This window comes from Sinocyclocheilus grahami, unplaced genomic scaffold (assembly GCF_001515645.1).
Source record: "Sinocyclocheilus grahami isolate Dianchi unplaced genomic scaffold, SAMN03320097.WGS_v1.1 scaffold671.1, whole genome shotgun sequence".
Classification (NCBI taxonomy): Eukaryota; Metazoa; Chordata; class Actinopteri; order Cypriniformes; family Cyprinidae; genus Sinocyclocheilus; species Sinocyclocheilus grahami.
In genome coordinates, this window is record NW_015505850.1 from 306,229 (window position 1) to 328,079 (window position 21,851).

General features: G+C 37.7%; 1 protein-coding gene across 11 annotated transcripts in view; it reads right to left on the reverse strand.

The window, feature by feature from the left end:
- Positions 1 to 21,851, reverse strand: part of LOC107559014 (protein furry homolog) — a 67,700-nt gene that overhangs the window by 3,776 nt on the left and 42,073 nt on the right. For 7 of the 11 annotated variants that reach the window (XM_016242729.1, XM_016242722.1, XM_016242731.1 and 4 more), the window contains 30 exons: positions 21,031 to 21,287; positions 20,791 to 20,937; positions 18,319 to 18,487; positions 17,670 to 17,760; positions 17,303 to 17,385; positions 16,800 to 16,950; positions 15,793 to 15,896; positions 15,071 to 15,253; positions 13,997 to 14,198; positions 12,746 to 12,867; positions 12,409 to 12,596; positions 12,241 to 12,332; positions 11,294 to 11,895; positions 10,934 to 11,031; positions 10,653 to 10,823; positions 10,378 to 10,518; positions 8,938 to 9,117; positions 7,495 to 7,665; positions 7,200 to 7,274; positions 6,950 to 7,120; positions 6,683 to 6,691; positions 5,013 to 5,216; positions 4,603 to 4,746; positions 3,273 to 3,439; positions 2,884 to 3,124; positions 2,380 to 2,529; positions 2,123 to 2,221; positions 1,756 to 1,839; positions 812 to 829; positions 455 to 565 (listed from right to left, as the gene is read on the reverse strand). In XM_016242729.1, the coding sequence (XP_016098215.1) occupies positions 455 to 565; positions 812 to 829; positions 1,756 to 1,839; positions 2,123 to 2,221; positions 2,380 to 2,529; positions 2,884 to 3,124; positions 3,273 to 3,439; positions 4,603 to 4,746; positions 5,013 to 5,216; positions 6,683 to 6,691; positions 6,950 to 7,120; positions 7,200 to 7,274; positions 7,495 to 7,665; positions 8,938 to 9,117; positions 10,378 to 10,518; positions 10,653 to 10,823; positions 10,934 to 11,031; positions 11,294 to 11,895; positions 12,241 to 12,332; positions 12,409 to 12,596; positions 12,746 to 12,867; positions 13,997 to 14,198; positions 15,071 to 15,253; positions 15,793 to 15,896; positions 16,800 to 16,950; positions 17,303 to 17,385; positions 17,670 to 17,760; positions 18,319 to 18,487; positions 20,791 to 20,937; positions 21,031 to 21,287 (4,625 nt within the window). The remainder of the gene's footprint in view (positions 1 to 454; positions 566 to 811; positions 830 to 1,755; positions 1,840 to 2,122; positions 2,222 to 2,379; positions 2,530 to 2,883; positions 3,125 to 3,272; positions 3,440 to 4,602; positions 4,747 to 5,012; positions 5,217 to 6,682; positions 6,692 to 6,949; positions 7,121 to 7,199; positions 7,275 to 7,494; positions 7,666 to 8,937; positions 9,118 to 10,377; positions 10,519 to 10,652; positions 10,824 to 10,933; positions 11,032 to 11,293; positions 11,896 to 12,240; positions 12,333 to 12,408; positions 12,597 to 12,745; positions 12,868 to 13,996; positions 14,199 to 15,070; positions 15,254 to 15,792; positions 15,897 to 16,799; positions 16,951 to 17,302; positions 17,386 to 17,669; positions 17,761 to 18,318; positions 18,488 to 20,790; positions 20,938 to 21,030; positions 21,288 to 21,851) is intronic. The other 4 variants (XM_016242723.1, XM_016242726.1, XM_016242724.1 and 1 more) reach the window with 3 other exon arrangements.

A 21,851-nucleotide genomic window follows, 5' to 3' on the forward strand; every position in this document is an offset into this window, starting at 1 on the left:
GGTCACATTACAGTGGAGTCAGCTGTCTTAACCGTGGCTTGTGTACTGCAAACACATATCCATCACTGTGTCTGTCACGCGACTCTGTTTCCCTTTCGGGCTCTGTCTTTACATTTATTTTGAAAGATGAAGCTCGCGATTATGGTAAGGGGCGTTACATTTCCGACGAGTGCTTGCAGTGTTCAGCCAATCACAATGCACTGGGTCAGCTGGCCAATCAGAGCAGATTGCACTTGTCGGAAGGAGTGACTTTGTAGAAAACGAAGCGTTTGAAAGAGGCGGGGCATAGAGGACCTACAATAATGTACAGTATTTGAAAAATAATGTGTTTTTTGAACATTAAAGCATGTCAACATATTCTGTTACACCAAATACACAAAATAATGATCTTTAAAAAAGCATCATATGACCCCTTTAATCAAACTCAGATGATGAGACACTGATGTCAACATACCTCTGGTACAGAGTTTATAGTGTGAACTTGGCCAATAAGTTTACAGTAAGACTGAAAAAGCAGCAGCAGTTGAAAGTGGAGTTTGTAGAGTCTTTGACAAAGCTCCAGTTGCTGTAAACAAAACATAAATAAAATTAACACCACAATCTCATTTAAAAGTTCTTTAAATCTTCTTAATATATATGAAAGAAGTTACTACACAACAGTTGCAGAAAACCAAACAAGGATACAAGCGTGTTAACAAAATAGTGTTTTCATTTAAAAAAAATATGAGGCCTGTGAAAAAATGTGACAATATCTACATTTAGAACAAGGGAAATGGGACATGAGGCCAAAAAGATTTTTTATAAAACTTACTGCAAGAGATTCCATTTGCTATAAAGCAGGCATTGCAAGACAAAAGGTGAGAAGTGAGAAGGAAGTTTTGAGTATAGTGTGAATACATGCAGCCAACGGCGGCACAGGCAATATAAAGCATGAGCAATGGCTCCATCATGCATGAGCAGAAAAAGTGAATAGACAAGCAGAGAAAGAAAAAGGGTCACAAATATGCCCTCTTATTTTTATTTTTGCATGGGGACTGTGCTGGGTAAAAAAAAAACCAAGATGCAATCAGTACCCATATGCCTTTTTTATTGCTTTAACTGGTTACGGCTTGAAGGGATCTTTAAGGGTTGAAAGCAGGTATATATTAGATTACATTTTAGAGTCAGGAAATAAACGTTTTCAGGGTTTCTTTAAACTTCTTCAAAGCCCAGCAGAGAAAGACCCCTCATGCCAAACATAAGAATAGGGGGTGCTGTTGTGAAGTAAAACAGCTTGTGTTTGAAACAGGCTTAAAGTTATAGAGCAAACAGATAGAAAAGAGTTGTCACTCACAGAGCTATCACAGAACAATTGAAATGCAGAAAATATAAAGAAGTACATTGAAATGGAATCTGAAACACATGTTGGTCAACTAATCTCACTCATATCTCAGGACGCAACAGACATTACAGTGGCATCAATCAGTGGACAATGCAGCCATACCAAAACATTCACACAGAGTAATATCTATCTATCTATATATATATATATATATATATAAAGAAAGACAGAAACTCATGCATTATTTATGGTACACCACCACACTGTAGTTTTAGGGTTGTGTCAAAGTATTAGACAGCCGAACTGTTAAAGCTCCAGTTTGCAAAATGTTGAGATCTAGATCATGTACATAAATAATAATGACGTTCCTTTATTCGTTTTCTTTGGAATTGCTGCCTATCTAACTGTTATGTTAAAAAGCAGAGGTGTCATACCTTCTCTTCCTTTTCAGCAGGCTGATGGGTAATCACTCCATCTCCAGTGCATTTGGGGAAACTGGCCTTGCAGTTGCGTAGCCACTGAAAGAGTCACAGGCAACAGTAAGTAGTGCTATAAAAAGCAATAAAAAGCTGTAGTGCTTTTTATTTACCGCTTCTATGATGAAATTGTATATAAACAGTATACTGCATATATTCATATATATATTCTTATTCCCTATGGTTCAAAAGTTTGGAGTCAGAAAATTAATTATGTTTAATTCCATATATACACACATAACATACTAGAGATTTTCTAAATAAAATAATTTAAAGGAAAATTGCACATTTACTGTTTTGTAAAATAATGCATTATTGCACATACTGATATGACTGCCTCCTTTTTGTTGTTGTAGGTCTCTAGATACTCCTGCAGCTCTAACACACTAAACTTCATCTTCTCCAAGAGCCCGTACGACACAATCTGAAACGCATATTTAAGAGATACATTTTATAAGTACATTTTAAAATGGCTTGCACACATACACAGTGAGGAAGAAATTGAACAGATCACTAAGGCTGGTACTGATTTGAGTTCTGTATATAGCATTGATATCATTCATATTCAAACAAGAAACTCACAGTGTCGGCATCGACAAACAACGTGGGACATTCGGAGCAGGATGTCAGCATCTGGGATGACCTTACAAACTTCGCTCCAATTCCACGAAGGCCGTCGCCAAGGTAACCAGCAGCGTCACAAGTCAAGGTGCAGAACTTGGCCTGTATACTCTGAAGGTCAGAAGCAACATATCCTATTTAATCTGTCCCAGACCAGCATGTTGTCAGTGCCAATAGAATATAATCAAAGATGTGGCATGTCTTCTAAAACTTTGGCACTACTGAGTTGTCAGCTTTGTGTGATGAACCAAAGAAAATCCAAGGTAATGAATAAAATCATTGACATTAACAACACAGCCTGCAACAATTAGAATGTTAGAAAAGTGTCCGTTGATTAATTTCACTTCTTTTTTTATCATTAAGATAGGTCTTTATTGATAGATAAGATAGACCTTTATTGAAGCTGCTTGGCAAAAATCGACATAATAAGGACCAATGACAACCTACTGTACCTCTATTAGTTACCTGAAAGAGTGAGGAGAAGACTTGGAAGGTGTAAACTGCACAGGAACCATCCGAGTCAGCCACCAACTGGCTGAGATGATCGCGCCAAGCCTCCTCAGCATCATCGCATACAGTCGGCTGGAAAGCGGCCAGGATGGCGGAGAAAAAGGGAGAAGGTGGAGGGGAGGAACGAGACTCTAGCAACAGCTCTTCCTTTTCCTCCTCTGCCTGTGCCACAGAGCTCGGCTGGTCTCCAAACCCACTGGAGGAAATGAGGGATAGAATTATGTGGTGAGGGAAAAAAAAGTTTCAAACATCAGCTATGTGAAACTTGAGAAAATCTGACTTCTCCAGACTTTTCTACTAAAACTGAAATAGAATCATGTATGTTGAGAGTGTGAATGCAGTACCTGGGTACACAACATGTCTCGTTGTCAGTAAAGAAGTTGTTTTCCCTCTGGGATGTGCCTGCTGTTAGAATGTCAGAACTACTGAAGGCAGGCGGCGACTCGCAAATGCAGAGTGAGATATCGTCCTCATTAACAACGGCTTCTTCTTCTTCAGCCGAATCCTCAGCCTAGTTTTGGACAGGATTCACAAGAAAAGCTTGTTAAGTATTTATCGCCAATGCAAATGCATTACATATTCGTCATACAATGGAAACAGCTGTGGCTATGAAAAAATTTATTATGAAAAAATATTATTAAGAAAAGATCAGATTATGTGGCTGACTTTTTCATTCTGAGCAGTAAAATGACATTAGTGACAGACTGACTGGTCAGACTGATTAATCTGACGATTGTCTTTTTGTGGCTAAAATACAGAAGTGATTCACCCAAATGTCAGTTCCATAATTTACTAACTGCTAAACATTTCATCAAATACTTTTAAATTGTATCTAACATTTTAATTTATACACTGATTTAATTATTGCATTTATTATCATTTAAAATATATTTTATATATACTGATATTTAGACAGAGGACAGGGTGGCTAATGAAAAAATTAAATTAAATTAAATAATAAAATAAACATATTGGTCAACCAACTCTGTCATTTATTTAATAAAAATATTTATTATATTTATAAATAAATATTCACTAACCTTTCAAAATTACAACTCTTCATGCTGAGAATCGCTTCTCTTTTGAGTGCTTTTTTTATCATTTACATTTTTGTATTTTTTTTTCAATAATGTCAAATTCAGATATATTAAGAGACCTTTAAAAAATTGGAGGACCAAAATCTGATTGGTCTGGTCTCATGTTTACGGCCACAGGCAATGGGTACACTCTCTTTATTTGCACCCCTAGCATTTAGCATGTGAGTGATGTTACAGCTTTGCCACCCACAGAGAAGTCATACACATTGTCCTAGTGGCTCATCCAGAGCCTTTTTCTGAGACTGTGGTAGGCAGTGGTAGGCCTCACAGACAAAAAGCGGTTAGCAGATAGAAATGGCGAGCTTTTGAAGAGCAAGGATTACTTGCAATTCCATGCCGCTTTGCAAATTAATCTAATGCCCCATCCTAAAAAAAAAGCATTTCAGAGAAAAATACTATCAGCAAACTACCTCCGAAAATCTACCCATGCTAAAAGCAGAGCCAGACATGTAAAGCAAGCACAGAAAGAGATTTCTTTTTTTCAACCGTGTTAATGGAAAAACTCCAGAACAGAAGTGCGGTATGATTAGGAATGTGTCTGCCCCCAAAGATCAGCCATTTTGAAGCTCTTATTCACCCGATGGTTCGAGCCCTCGGGTGCTGAGATCTCAAAGCTAGGAGTTGGGGTGGAAAGAGGAATTGGGTCAGCTTGAATGTTGTCAAAGGAGATGGGAGGGGAGTCCATGGGGTTTAGTTCCTCAGTAGGAGACAGGCTGACATTCTGAAATGATAAATAGTTTAATTCGACATTATATATATAAAATAGTTTTTAAATGTTTCTATAAAATAGATTTTATAGATTTATAATACATACTGTAAAAGAAAAGTTTTTCTAATCTTTTATCAAAAGTTTTCCGCCTCCTCACAATCCAATTATCCTAATGGATAAAATCCTGCCTACAATATTTCCCAATGAATATTCTGTTTCATACATCACATTAAGTTAAATAGTTTACAACAAAAAAAAAAGAACAAATTCAACATTACTAGTTGTGAAGCTGAGAGAATCTGGCTGGCTGTGAGGGACTCTTCCTCAGAAGACTCGTCAGAATCATCATGGACGATTGGACACAGGCTTGGTGAACTTCCTGAGAGCTGGCTGTCCTCCTCCATTGGTTGGGCTTCAGCCTGGTCCAGGCTGTCAATGGAACGCCTCCGCGCACCCCAGTTAAAGCTGTCAGCTGTCTCACCCTGTCAGAGAAAGAGTGAGAGAAATACAGAGTCCTCTGATTTGGTATATAGCACACAACCACATTTCAAAATCCACACAGTCATTGGCTACAGCAAGCTCTATGTGAAGGTGTTCAGTCTGTGAGTTTGTTATATAAGGATATCTCTCCATATAAAGGATTAACACAGTAGTGAACAGGAACACATTTCTAAAACATTCTTGCTCTTGTAGAGTAAGTGATAAAGTGCCTGAAGGCCATTTGCTTTGGAAGAGGCTCAAGTTATCACTGCAGCCACATGCCTTAACATCAGAGTCAAGAGTCAACATCCACATTCCTTCACCGATCCAGCTCAGTTCAGTGTTTAAGCTTTCCTCTAACAGGGCGCTTAAACACTGAACTCAAAAAGTTACTTTTACTACACTACTTTAATTACTTTCTTGTAACTTGACCAAAACAAAATGGTAAAGAAGCAAGAAGAAGTCTTTGATACTGTTACACTGAAGGTTGGAACTAAAATATGATGGCTTTATAAAAACACTCTTGAAATTTATTCAGAAGGGAGAATTTATTTGAAAGGCTGAATCTGCCCTTTTACAGTAAGTGTCTCTGTGGCATTGCAGCTTCAGCAAATTGGTACAGTGACCTCAATGAACTGACTAATGATTTCATAAGAGAGTGCAGACAAGAGATGGCCAAGCTATTAAAATACAGACATACTGAAATATAATAAAAACCACATTTATAAATGCTACCCACCAATTAATTCTTACATTTTCTAAGATACAATACAGTTCAAAAGTTTGTGGTCGGTAAGATTTTTGACAGAATTCTCTTATGCTCACCAAAGCTGCATTGCTTTGACTAAAAATACAGTAAAGCAGTAATACTGTAAAATAGTACTACAATTCAAAATAACGGTGTTCTAAATGAATATATTTTAAAATGTAATTTTTTCCTGTGATTGCTGTGGCAAAGCTGAATTTTCCAGTCTTCAGTGTCACATGATACTTCAGAAATCATTCAAATATGCTGTTTTGATCAAGAATTTCTTATTATTGTCACTGTTGAAAACAGCCAGGCTGCTTAATATTCTTGCTTAATAGCGTTCAAAACAACAGCATTTATTTGAGAAGAAAATATTTTGTATCATGCCTTTACTGTCACTTTTTTGTGTGATTTTAAAATAAATAATTTGAAAAAATAAATAAAATGTTTAATAAAAAATTCTGTGGTAAAGTTTGCACATTTCATCAATGAGGATGAATATGTTTGATCTGAATCTGTTTGATTGTATCTGTCCAATCTAAATGTGCACATTTTGATTAATCCATTTTGACGTGCCACTGTGTTTTGAACATGATTGAAACAAAATTATGTTTCTAGGTAGAGTTATGGACATGCATCACGATGCACAGAATGTGAATAAACACAATATCATCTTGTCCTACTGCACACAGCACAACATTAGAGGATTCCTGGGCTTACCTGCATCTCCTTGATGGCACAGACATAAACAAGGAGAGGAGAATGTATTAAAAGAGTTAAAGAAAGTTACAGTGGTATTGCGCAAACAGTGCAGCAGTTTATCTCTGACTGATACTTTGCAAAAGTTTAATGCTCAGCTCTGCTTTCCCCAAGGGTCCACTTTACTGCAGTCAAAACAAAGTTCACCCAAGTAATTTGGAAGTCAAAAAATGTCACAAGCAAGAGGGAGCTGATCATTTTGGTTTTGTTTTTTAAAGATCTGCTCACCTCTCCATCTTCCAGTTCCACATCCAGGAAGTCAAAGTCCCTAAACACACGGAACTGCTGTTCTGAAGTGGTGTCATCCATGTTTTCGGTGTCCCGTGTGCCGTCCTCAGAGGACACCAGACTGGGCTGGTGCTCAATCAGGTCCAGTTCCCCACAGGATGAGAAAATCACCTGTAGGAAGGGCTTTAGAATGATTTCTGACATATTTTAAAATATTTAATACTGGATGGATAACACATATGTCACTTACAGATGGGTTTTTGGTGAGTCCAACTTCTTGGCCACACAAGGTTAATACATTCACCAACTTCTCACGAGTTCTTTTCTAAATTGGAGAGAAATAACACAAAAATAATAAACATAACAAAGAAAATAAAATAAAAAATTACATTGAAAATAATTGAATTAAATTAATAAAAGGTTCAATTAAACAAAATAATAAATAAGAACATTAACATAGAGGGGATATATAAATGCAAATCTTATTTATGCACTGTTCTTCAGCAAATGTCAGACCTTCAAAGAGTGTATTTGTGAGCGCTCACCTGTGAGGACTGTGGTCGTTTCCAGCTGACAGGCACCAGCACGTGGTTGTTTTGGTAAGAGCCTGAGGATGTAGAGGAGGTACTGCGTGTCACGGTAACCCCTCCTGCATTCTTCCCATCTTGCCTCGGAGAACCGTGAAGCTCGTCATATCGCTGGCCAATCACCGGTGTCTAAAACACACACAATGGCACGCACCATTTAAGCCCGTCTGATCTTTTCTTTACATGTCATGAGCTTGTGGCCCTCGGCCCAAAAGTCTTTATTCAAGTGCATTCCCTTTCCTAACGTCAAGTTGCCTCGGATCCCGACAAACTATTTAGGACCTGCTGGAAAAAGTGGACGCCTTTTCTCAATGGTCCTGCTCCTCTGTCTCTCGTAGTGGAGCTTTGAAAAACAGAACTTCAATAAAGGGAGCCAAACAAAGCTTGGGGGAATGACAGGATTTCCATTATTGAGGTCACCTGCCCTTAATTCCTGTGAAATACTTTCTGCTGGGATGGAATTCAGCATGTCCGTTTTCCTTCTGTCTCACCAACTTGCTAGAGGCATGTTCCAGAGGTATTTGACAGAGGGCAGAGGAGTCTGCTTTGAGACTCTAGAAGGGCTGATGCAAAGCGCCACAGCCGGACTGACATCATTTCCTGGAATTCATGCACTACACAAATAGCTCCCTGTTAGGTTCCCACACTTTAAGGCCAGGTTGTTCATATTTCCATCAAGTTTTAAACAGAAAACCTAACCTTCAGAGTTTGCTTAAAACAAATGTTACAACAAAACAACAAAAAATGCATGACTCCACCCTGGAAAATGTGGACAAATCCATCGAGGATGCCAGCATTTGGTGGTTTGCTGGCATGGCTCACTTTTACACACTATGTACCATCTCAGCTTAATGTACACCACCACTTAAAAGAACAACTTTCTCTTTTTTACAATAATAATAATAATTTTTAAATTATAAAAATAACATCTAATGATAAAAATTATATTTAGTGTTTTTTCAGTCTTATTTTTTCTTGTGTTGTGCATTTAAAAACATTTATCAATTGAAATGCTATAATACTTTTTTATATAATACAATACAATATAATATCATATATATTTTAAATCATCAAATTATAAAATAACACAAATGGAAGGTACCAAAAAGGTTTTAAACCATTTTTAGCTCCTTCAAAGTCACCACCCTTTCCCTACATTCCAGTTCTACACACTCATCCTCTTAACCAACTTTATGAGGTGCATCCTGGGATGGTTTTTAAATAGTACTGAATGACTTTACATGCATGCTGGATAGTTTTTGTTTGCTACAAATCTGATTTCAGGCATTTATAGATAAGCCTCAGGGTTTTATAGATCATGAAAAACATAAATTCAGTGTCCACATTTTTGACTACAAAGAAAGTAAAACAGACACAAAAGGCCAGAAAGGCATGTCATACCTCTGAAATGTCAAAGTGAAAGTCAAGGGTCTTTCCGGGCAGGGCTTTGGAGGGTGTGTCCCAAACACGCCTGACATCCACAGTGGATGCGTTACTCTGCGGGGACAAAGGCGAAACCAGACTAGCCGAGCGGGAGACCACCAGCTTTAATATGTTCAAGGCTTCCTTCCAGTGTGCAGTCTAAATTCACAGAAACAAACACAAAACAGAACTAAGTTATTCTCAAAGGACACATTCAGAATCTTGCTCACCTCCCAAAGCATTACATACAGTCAATCCATCTTCACGAGCAGTAGCTGTCTCTTCCTCTGCTGAGATAAACACACAAGCCCAGCGAGAGAAGCAGTAGTTCAGAGGAGCGTCTTTGCTGTGAGGCCACACTGAAGGCCTCAGTAATGTGGACAGCAGCCAATAGGACTGACTGTTTATAGACTGCTGCTGGGTGTGCCTCTGGATTTATAGCCCTGGCATAAGGTCCTGTTTTTTAATTCTCTTTTTTTCTCCCTCCGAAGGAAGGGTTGAGAGATGGAAAACCAGCAGTAATACCAAGGATGCAAGACAGCTTTAAGTTTTACAGCAGAAATGCTATAAAACACTATTATGTCATGAGTAAATTTAGGCTGAATGATACGAGCCAGTTAAATGCGATCATTGAGGATAATTTTAGAAGCGCCCACAATAAATATTTTGTGAAAAGCATTAGTGTAAAATGATAACTGATTAGTTATATCTTTATGTTGTGTTTCCTTTAACCATTCGACTTTAATTTGATTCAGATTTACAAGCTCTTGATTCTAAATCGGATTCTGATTCATTTGATTATATCTCAGTTATAATGTCTATTTTGTTTACATATCCTTACCATTATCTTGCAGTGTAGTCTTTTTATTGCATCACATTCTATACACACCGCAAATTCACATTTACAATACATACAATACAATTACAATACATGCACTGTAGCAGTGTTGGTATTGTTAACTAAAACTTGAACTATTAAAAACGGTTCCTGTAAATAAAATACAATAAAATAAAATATAAAAATTAGAAATAAAATGAAATAAATATAAATATAAATATCAGCTGAAAAACGTAATCTTAAAAAAACAAGAAATGTTGCTTTGGCAACTAACTAAAATAAAATAAGTTGAATTTAAAATATTAAAATGATAAAAACTTAAAAAAGGTAAAAAATGTAAAAAAGAAAACTTTTATACAAATTATTAAAGCACATTACAAAAGTAAACAGTGAATTTAAAAGATAACTGAACATGCTAATTCAAGCTCATTCAAAATATAAATAAATACTAGTATTTTTCATAATAGTATATAAAATTACATTGAATTGTAGGTCTTTATGGTCAAAAGCATCTGTAAATGACTACATTTTAATAAAACCTGTGGAACAAATAATTAAATTATAAGTTAAAGGAGTCACACCTGAACAAACTTCTCTATGGTTGTTAGAACCTCCATGTTGAAGAGTTTGGCTTGAATAGCACTCAGGTCCATGTGACTCAGTAGACTGTAGATGATTTGCAGAAGAGTTTGTTGCATGCTGGGTAATCCTTTCTCCAGCAACTGTTTACAAAATAAGGAAAGTATTAGAAAGTTTTCCTGAACACAATGTATGTTCACATTCCAGTCTTGTTTATAATTTTTTTCCTTAAAATTTCAAATGTCGTAAGAGTAACTTTTATTTGTGGTCTTCCTACCTCCGCCATGTAAGTAACCATGCTGAGTGTGCTGTCGCTGAACGCTTCATGTAGGTAGCGGCACACCACATTGACCCAAGAGAAGCAGTCACGGGTATAGGTGTGCGTTTTGTACAATGTCATCAAATGGGCAAGGTTGGACAGCTTGGAGTTCTTTTCCTCAAGGCAAACCTGTCAATCAAATTGAGTGATTTTCAGCAAACAAATGTGATGCAGATTCTCAGATTAGCTATAAAAGTGCATTTATAGTGCGGTTGAAGGTCAGAGTAACAGAAACAGACCTGGGAAATTCTCTCAGCCACGTCCTTACAGAATTGAGTAGGTGAGTCAAAGTGTAACACAAGATGGGGGATGAGGCAGAGCACGTTTAATGGGAAACCTGAAAGGTAATAGCAGATTTGCTTTCATAATCCCACTTAAAATGAAGGATGGACAAGAATTTTGGTGGATTAATGGAGAATTATGGTAGTTCATAATCCCACTTAAAATGAGGGATGGACAATAATTTTGGTGGATTAATGGAAAATTATGGTAGTTCATAATCCCACTTAAAATGAGGGATGGACAAGAATTTTGGTGGATTAATGGAGAATTATGTTAGAAAGATACATTTAGCTGGTAGTAGAGACAAAAAGGTCTACCTATGACTTGTGAGGTGTCCACCACAGGTAGGCGTGAGACGGGCGTGAGCTGGCTGAACATCTCCAAGGTGAGTTCTGTAGTGTTTGCAGAGGTGAAGCCCTTCAGAAGCAGCTGCTGAAGCCCAGAGAACTCCTTCCATTTTAACTGGATCTGGATCTTCTCCAGCTTCTCTCTGTATTCCTGCTTATCCAATGAAATGTGGCCTATCAGCTTCCCTAACAACCTGAGGGACATCTGGTACTCAAACTCAAAGTCTGACTCCATGAGTGACACCACTGCCCAAAAAATGCTGGCCAGCAGGTTGCGAGGATGGTTGGCATTGGTCGGGTCGGTAGAGACCACGTTGTCTCTGGAGGAGGATGAGGACAGGGATCGGAGCTTGGAGATATTGCTCTGATGAAGGTGGATGCGGTCCAAGGTGGCACTCCGGGGAACCTCAGAGGAACGCTCAACCTCGCCAAAGCGCTTGGGTACGGAGTAGCTACGCTGGTGGCGTATTCGCTCAGAAGCAGTGCCTGATCCTGGGATCAGGTCCAGCTGACTGGTGCTTTTACGGTTTAGTGTTAACTTGCTGCTGGATGGAAGATCTGGTGAAGACGCCCTGCAGGAACACAGACTGATTACAAACAGGCAACGAAGCCTCTTGGACTTTTGATGTTGAAGTTAGAAGAAGACTTTAATCCTATAAAGCCTACTCATATTTCATACATAAAAGGCTTCTGAATAATAAACAATTATTATCAAAACTTATTGAAAACTACTACTACTACATGCCTTCTGTCAACTGATTGATAGTTTTAACAAGTAAAAAACACATATGCAAACCTTTTTAGGTTTAAAAAAAATTTGTCTAAAGGTTAAAAAAAAACAGACTATTTTTCAGACTATTCATGATTATTTCATATGTCAGGCTTTACATAGATAATGTTGTATGATGGGAACTTACCGTAGTATGACAAAGAAGTCATTGTTCTTCAGGCACTCGGCTAGATTATCCACCACTGACTCAAGAGTGAGGAGAAGCTCCATTACATAACCCTGTGGAGAAGATGCATTCTAAGTTTCTTCGCTCACTGAATCAGTCAGAACTGTCATTAAGGAACCAGAAGCTCACCTGAACCTCCTCCCCGGGCTCCCCGACTACCTCCACCAAGCGTGAAAGCAGGTCGGACACAGCCAACGCTGAGAGGGGCTGCCGTAGAGCTCTGAACACCTGGAAGGAACGCCCAGCGTAATGTCTGGAGGAGCTGCACAGAGCCATCTGCAATGCCACTTCACTCAACTGCTGCTCAAGCCTAATGTCTACAAGCAGACAGAACACGTGGCGTGCAAACACAAGGACACAACTTAAAAACAGTCAATAAAATAAAACAAAACAGACAATAAAAATTCACCAGCTGCACCCTGTTAAGGTGGAATGACTGGAATGACTAAAGACAAATGTGACTTACCTGATTTGGACTCTTTGAACACAGAAACTACATGTCGCAGGAAGTTGGCAAGCTGCTCGGTACTCTTTGAGTGTTGATTCTTAGGAGTGATGTCTTCATGGCTCCACAATGGTCCAAAAGGTCTAAAGAAACCACACAAATATTCATATAATCTCTTACATATGCAGTATAAATTGTAAATGACAGGAAGAGCTACTTTCACCTTGACAGTAGTGTGATATGTTTGATTATTACTTGCTTGTGGCCAAAACTGCCACTAGATGGCAGAATAGGCCAAAAGATACAATTTTACCTGCAAACCAAACAGTTTCTTAAAAGTTGATCTTTCATCAATCAAAATGTAAAATAAACTAAATAACCAGACATCAATTGCTGTACATTAAATATTTTAAGCATGCATGATGAACATGCATGAAACTTTTTAGAGATGAGGCGAGAAATATTTTGAATCAATATTTAAGTGAAAAAGGGTTGTTTTTCCATCCTGTACATACTGTATAAACTTGTTCACACTGGCAACTCAAATCCAGCTTTTTCCATATCCAATTCAAATCCAACTGCTTTTCTCTGTTGACCATACAGTAGCTGTTAATACCATAATAATCATTTCATTACTTTCAGTTATCAATATTTCTAGTAATTGCTTCATTACTTCCAGTTACTGTAAAAGAACGTCACTTGGTAGTGTGCAAATGCCTTCATTACTATGACAACCAAAGATGATGGCAGAAAATAGCTATACTCCAAATACCATACAGATCCACTTGATCATGAGCAAATAACAGTGCTTCCAGTCTTAAAGATGGGATTTGAAAACCAGTCTGGAATTGTCTGCAGTGTGAACATAGTCTGAAAGAACCAACACCAGCACCAACATCAGACGGACGCCCTTTTAAACAACACCCCAGCGAGAACCGCTCTGAAGTAGACTGATGAAATGCAACATACAAGTCTGTTACATCTTGAGTGATGTCAGATGTAAGACGTATCAGATGTGTCATTTCCTGAATCAGTTCCTGAACAGCTCTGGAATATTAACACGAAATGACCTTTCATTTTAATTATAGAACAAGACAAGTAACATTGCAAATTTCACACTTAGAGGCTATCTGGACCCTATTAAAATGTATTTAATAGTTAAACACTTTCAATATAGGAAGTTATTTTCAATATAAAAATATTAATTTCTTTAAAAAATAACAAACAAAAACAAATATGACCACAACATTTTCTAACTATAAGTTCTTGTACCTGGTAGTGAGAAACTCAATGAGTTTGCTGCTCTTCTCATCATCTTCAGTGCTGCTCTCCATTTGCTCCACCTCTTCCTGGGCCAGGTGAGGCAGGTTGGAGCTGCTGCTTCCAAGGCTCAGGCTGGACGAGGCAGAGGAGGAACTGAGGCCAGAATCTGGAACCGGAGATGCCTGGCCATTCCGCAGGAAGTCCACACCACCTGAACACCATATGTAGGGTAAGTGAAAATGTTTGGGAAGGAACAAGCTCTGAAGATGAAACCTCATTTTAGCTTACTCAACTGAAATATTTGAGCAAGACAAAAAAATAGGGTGAAAACATTCCTAAATGAGCCAAATCAAAGAACATTAAAGAACAATACTTCAATCACTATGCTGCTATGATAGGGGTTGGGGTATCTTATCAGCATAATTTCGAATTTGCCTAGACATGCTTTAACAGCATGGAGACCACCATCTGCAAACCAGTCCTGGGTCCGACAGATGGTCCCTTTGGAGCAAGAAGATAAAAATAGTCCATAGGAATGCACTAATCAGACCTTTAGATGATCTGTGTATATATAATTGTTTTTGGCTGCACCTCCAAAAGTTGCACAGATAAGAATACTCACCCTCCACCCCTCCACAGAATTTCAACATGACTGCACTCTCAAAGCTATGTGTCAAATGCCAAAGCCAATGAGTAAGTGTTCATGCAATGAGGGTGTGATGAACAGGATTCATGAAAAGTTGCTAAATTTGTCTTATTGAAGGCAGAATTTCACAACATTTAATAAAATGTAGAGCTTCACAAAGCATCAAAGCATTCATCATTGAATTTGCCCTTCATTTCCAGGTCTAACAGTTATATAAAAACGTAGTTGCAAAATTAACGCAGCTGGAGCATAGTTTCAAAGTACTTATTTGAACCTTATAAAGTTATATGTATCATATTTGATACATGGCTTTTGTAGACCTCTACATCATATATAAATAAATAAATGATAAATACATTTGAAAAACAATTTACATAAATGACCTTATTATCCTGATCATCACATTGTTTGACATATTTAAATGTTATGTCTCGTACCGGTGTAGAACTCAGGCTGGTAGGTGGGTTTGAAAGTCAGGCTCTTGTTGCTGTTGGCATCTCTGGTGTTTAGCAGAACAGAGGCAATGAGGCTGAAATTGTTGTTGCAAGATAACGTGATGAGAAGGTGCAAGAGAAGCCTCTTACAGTGTTCAAACACCTCCGGGCGGTAGTGGTCCATACCTAAAAAAGAGCCACATTCTCAAAGTTAGAGGTTCACATTTGTACTTACACTCATTCATTATTGTTTAGGTTCATTTGGGGGGATTATGGAAGGGATAAGTGGGAATATCTGGTTCTAGCCTTTGTTTTTTTGAGTCTTCCAACACCTAAATGTTGTTTTTATTTCAACTGAATAATGTTCCCTATCCGCAGGTATACAAGTATTTCACATATTTCTAAAAAAGATAAGGTTGGTCCATCCTACATGTTCAGGAGATAGCAGCTACTGCTTTCACTGACAACACTGTTCTCATAGCAACCCAAATAGTTACAGTCATAAGACACATTGAGAGATGCAATGATTCAGATAAAATTAGATTAAAAAAAAAGACAAAAGCAAATCCATTTTGGATAAAAAAAAATACCATGTACTACAGTAAAAGCAGTACATCTCATCTGACCACACCTGACTCAAGCACTGCAGCCTTAATCTAGAGGGTGTAATCCCTGATAAAATGCCCCAAATTGTGATGAGAACAGAACACAGGGGCTCTACTGACCCAGGAAACAGGCATGGAGCAGTAGAGGGAGGTGCAGGGCCCAGTCCTCCTTCACGCTATGATCCACCACCAGCTCTGTCATGAAGATCACTGCTATGTTACACCTGCACCATACAAAACACACTGGTCTTTCAGTAAATGAACAAAAAACACATACCAGCAATGACCTTTCAAAAAGAACAGTACATATTCAACAGCTGTGACTGAGTGACAAAGCTAATTATTTAAAGGGAGTATGCTGGTTTTGTCATTACATTGATGATGGCCATTGATATCATAGTTCCCGATTAGATGTTTAAAAGAACATTGGTAACATGTTATCATGGTTTTTCGGGTCAGAGGTACTCTGACGACAGCACTGCAGTTTCTGATCATCTATTTTCCATCTGTCTGATAATGGCAGAGTGACGTGCTTTAAGATTTCAGGATTACATAAGAATCAAGTCTTATGATGAGAGATTAAATTTAACAAGTCAAGTACCAGTGCTTTAAAAGCTAGTATGCAATTCTAGTCTGGGTGACCCAGCAGACTTTGACATTCAATCTAAATCTGAATAAAAGATTGTTACATAATATAAAGTATAGATTTATTTTTGTTGCTTAATGGCTGTTTTATAGTAACAGAATAAATAATCTAATTGAAATAATGTACTTTTTTGTAAAAACAAATAAAAATGCAATACTTTACTTACAATGGAAGTCTATTGCACAATTGTACTGGAGATTTAGAAGTACAGATATATGACAATCATATTTTTTGTTAAAGAATTTTTATAAATCATGCCATTTCCTGGTATGTTTGTGCAGGTTTACATGATCACAGCACGAACTGAAAGATCAGTTATAAAGATCAAACAAACACTTTTCCTCCATTCTCCTCCAGTAATAAGTATAATGTTTAAGAGTTATGGTTACACTATCAGAAAATATGAAAACTGCATATTTTAGAATAAATAAAATAAAAATAAAATAAAACATGAAACTTTAGGAAACTCCAGAAGTTTGACCTGTGGAGAGGTCCTCGTGGGGTGACTGTTTCAGGTAGATAGTCGACCAGCGGTGCCCAGCAGCCTCCGTTAACTGGCATGGGAAGAGGAAGCGGCTGATTGGTTTCCAGCACACTCATAAGCCACATGGCATACGGAGGGAGCGGCTCACCTGCAGGCAAAGCAAAAAGGGTCAAAACAACACGCCATCCATGACAGGCATGCCTTTCATCCGTGAGACTTGCAATAAAACTGGAATTTACCTTCAAAGCATGAATGGTATGTAGACAGACAAACTCCATTACGGCCATACCTCATGTCTAATGCAATCATGCTCAAAAACCATTAAGCTTAAGCTATTTCAAGCTGAAATGTATTAACAGAGCCGGCTATCAGAAATATCTCAAATTCAAGACAGGTCTAAACTATTTTGCTGCTTTAAAGTTTTCAATAATATTTAACATCCTTGAGCCAGAACTGTCTCGACATCCATGGTCAAAGGGGGGGTTATAAACTTGACTCACTCTTTTCCTCATCGTAGGAACCTCCAGAACTGCTGCTGTACCGAGACTCCAGGCGGTTATGTGCTCGTAAGATGTTGCTTAGCCTTTGGTGGACAGAAAAATATTTTTGTCAATGCGTGTATCAAATACAAACATGGAAAATTATTATGCCCTCGAACAAGGCAGTTAATCTTAGGTTGCTCCAGGGGAAGTGCAAGTCGCTTTGGATAAAGGTGTCTGCTTTATGATGAATTATAATGAGTTATGTTAGTAATGCTTATGGTGGGTGTAACCTCAAACTGTCATCAAACTTGACCCAGAAATATATATATATATAATGAAAGAGTGTTAAGGCACACATGTAAATTGTGTGGTTTGTGGCACATACCTGTCATCACACTCCTTTGTGACTGGTGAGTCGTCTGTGTCAGAGATGTATTCCTGGCCACACACCAATGTTTTGCTACAGGAAGGTGGACCTTTAAAGACATATTTATTAATATAGCATGTGCCATGTGCTATACATGCAACACATGAATGCTATTTCAGCCATTTTGCTGCCTTTATGTATTTATGACATTTTGCCATGACAAAAGTTTGGGGTTGATATGATTTTTAAAATGTTTTTGAAAGAAGTCTCTTATGTCCACCAAGGGTGCATTTATTTGATCAAAAGATACAGTAAAAACAGTAATACTGTGAAATATCAGCAGCCATTACTGCAGTATTCAGTGTGATCGTGATCAATAATCATGCTGATATGCTGATTTGGCGCTCAAGAATCATTTCTTATTTTTCTCAATGTTGAAAACTGTGATACAATTTTTTCAGGATTCTTTGATGAATAGAAAGTTCAAAAGACCAGCATTTATTTGAAAGAGAATTTTTTTGTTACATTATAAATGTCTTTACTGTCCTGTTTGATCACTTTGATGCGACCTTGCTGAATAAAAAAGTAAAAAACAAATGTCTTAATGACCCCACACTTTTGAACAGCACTGTACTATATCTGCAGACAAATTCTCTTGCATGCATACCAGAAGTGGTGGTGGTAATTTTGCTTGTGGCTGAAAAGTGGTAGAACGGAGGACTGTCACAGTGCACCACTACGGGGTTCACAGGGTCTGTCTGCTGAAGTTCATAAAGCAGCTCCTCCATGGTTTGAATGGTGTTGTTGCGACAAAGGTAGATCCCAACCTTCTTAATCTGAGCATAAATAGAGGACGGACATAACTTGACAGCTAAGCTTTCTTTAACCAAATGGCCTGCTTTACCAATAAAATCTTTACAACAAACCAAAATATAATGAAATAAATAAATGTGCAACTTACATGAGGCAGAAGAGAGGTGTCGCTGCTGACTCCGCATAAGCTGATGAGGAACTGCAGGGTGGTCCGCAGGTTATTAGTCCATCGTTCATTACTGACCAGAGCGTTCCAAGTGTTTTCCATTTCTGCACCTGGGACATCATCACCATACTAGCACACACAGAGACACACAAACTAATTTATTCTAAATCCATAGATTTATAGTCTAGCAGAGTCTCAAGTAACAGTGGTTCATCATCATACCTTTGCAGTCATGAACATGAGGTTGTTTAGCACCAAGGAGGAGGCCTGCAGCGACCCCCAGCCTGTGCCTCGAAGAGGGTGAGGTGCTGAAGTGTTGTGACTGTATCCCGTCCTGTTGTCCCCAGAGCTGCTTGGACTCGAGACCGTGGACAGCAGGCCTCCATCTACCATCTCAATGTTACTGAGCCAAGGGAGCAGGTTGGTCAGCATGACCTGACGCCCGTTTGGATGAGTGGTGGGAAACCTCTGACTCACCTCTAGAGATGAGAGATACAAAAAGATAGATCTTCATAAATATACAGAACATTCAGAGATACGAATGTTGTTTCTACATACTGCTTTGGTAAATTTGCTGGTGGTTAAATGAATATTCCAAGTTAAAGGGATAGTTCACCCAAAAATTTAAATGTTGTCATCAAATTCTCAAACCTGTATGAGTTTCTTTCTTCTCTTGAACGGCTACCAGCAACTGGCTACCAGATTAACACAGTCAAGTATGACTTGAAAGATTGGCTGACAGAGACATTTCTCTTCCAGTAACTAGTATAATGTTTAAGAGTTATGGTTATACTTTAGAAATAGCGTGACAACTACATATTTTAAATGTTAATTATTCAAAATTATTTTGTGTGATAATCAACAGCATGCCACAGCAGTATTTTTGTTAACTAAAACTATTAAAAATAATTACTGTTAATTAAAATAAATCTGAAATAAAATATAAATATTAGATGAAAAACTTTATTAAATAAAAATTTTGCCTTGACAACTAACTAAAATAAAATATGTTTAATTTGAAGTACTAAAATTTACTAAAACTGAAATAAAAATGAATTAAAGATCAAATTAAATATTTTTTAAAAATGACTACTAAAACTTAAAAAAAAGTTACTAAAACTTAAACTCGATTTAAAATGAAAACTAAAAATAAAAACATAATTTAAAATAAAAGCTATATAAATTATTAAATACTAAATAATATTAAAATAACATTGTGCCACAAATGCTGTCAGTAGAACTTAAGTTAAGAAAAAGATCAAGATCACATTTTCCTATTAGAAGTTTAAAGTTTTAGAGGTTTTCACCTATAAGAGTCAGTGTCCATCTCTATCCTTTCATTTCATACCTGAGAAAAGGGGCAAGGTGAGTTCAGGGTACATTCTGGCAAGTTGCTTTGAAAGCTGGGATACAGAGAAACTGTAGAGAGGTGGAAGAGGCCCGTGTGTCCCATGCAGGATAGCACCACTTTTCTGTTCCACAATCCTCTTAGAATACACAGACAGCTTGGCCTCTAGAATCTATTCAACCAGAAAACACATACACACACACACACACACACACACACACACACACACACAGACAGATTAGCACACAAACACACCATTTAATCCAGTACACTTTCTATTATTGCAACACTTATTTGGCAGAGAATGTTCTCTCTCTGACCTGCATTAATTGCATAGCAATCTCGTAGATCTCCCTGTTTGTGTCAGACGCTTTGAAGAGAACGAGGTTCAGCAGAGTCACAATATCACTGGAGTAGTTTCTGTGACAGAAAACAAAAGATTTCCTACATAAAAACAAGTTACACATAGATAGATTTTTACTAAATATGTAAATGAGAGGCTTCAGTCCAAAGACACATCTAGTCTTGGCACTATGTATGTAAACAAATTATCATGAGAAAGAAAGCAGGCAAGCGCTGCCAAAGTTCTACTGAATAGGTTTTAGGGGTGATGATTTATTTTTTAACATTGAATTAATTTTAATTAGAGATGCACCGATTGCAATTTTCTTGGCCGATTCCGGTCTCCGATTTTTTTTGTTAGTGTGATCTGCCGATACCGATTTTTCTTTCTTTAACCAAATGGCCTGCTTTACCAATAAAATCTTTACAGCAAACCAAAATATAATGAAATAAATAAATGTGCAACTTACATGAGGCAGAAGAGAGGTGTCGCTGCTGACTCCGCATAAGCTGATGAGGAACTGCAGGGTGGTCCGCAGGTTATTAGTCCATCGTTCATTACTGACCAGAGCGTTCCAAGCGTTTTCCATTTCTGCACCTGGGACATCATCACCATACTAGCACACACAGAGACACACAAACTAATTTATTCTAAATCCATAGATTTATAGTCTAGCAGAGTCTCAAGTAACAGTGGTTCATCATCATACCTTTGCAGTCATGAACATGAGGTTGTTTAGGACCAAGGAGGAGGCCTGCAGCGACCCCCAGCCTGTGCCTCGAAGAGGGTGAGGTGCTGAAGTGTTGTGACTGTATCCCGTCCTGTTGTCCCCAGAGCTGCTTGGACTCGAGACCGTGGACAGCAGGCCTCCATCTACCATCTCAATGTTACTGAGCCAAGGGAGCAGGTTGGTCAGCATGACCTGACGCCCGTTTGGATGAGTGGTGGGAAACCTCTGACTCACCTCTAGAGATGAGAGATACAAAAAGATAGATCTTCATAAATATACAGAACATTCAGAGATACGAATGTTGTTTCTACATACTGCTTTGGTAAATTTGCTGGTGGTTAAATGAATATTCCAAGTTAAAGGGATAGTTCACCCAAAAATTTAAATGTTGTCATCAAATTCTCAAACCTGTATGAGTTTCTTTCTTCTCTTGAACGGCTACCAGCAACTGGCTACCAGATTAACACAGTCAAGTATGACTTGAAAGATTGGCTGACAGAGACATTTCTCTTCCAGTAACTAGTATAATGTTTAAGAGTTATGGTTATACTTTAGAAATAGCGTGACAACTACATATTTTAAATGTTAATTATTCAAAATTATTTTGTGTGATAATCAACAGCATGCCACAGCAGTATTTTTGTTAACTAAAACTATTAAAAATAATTACTGTTAATTAAAATAAATCTGAAATAAAATATAAATATTAGATGAAAAACTTTATTAAATAAAAATTTTGCCTTGACAACTAACTAAAATAAAATATGTTTAATTTGAAGTACTAAAATTTACTAAAACTG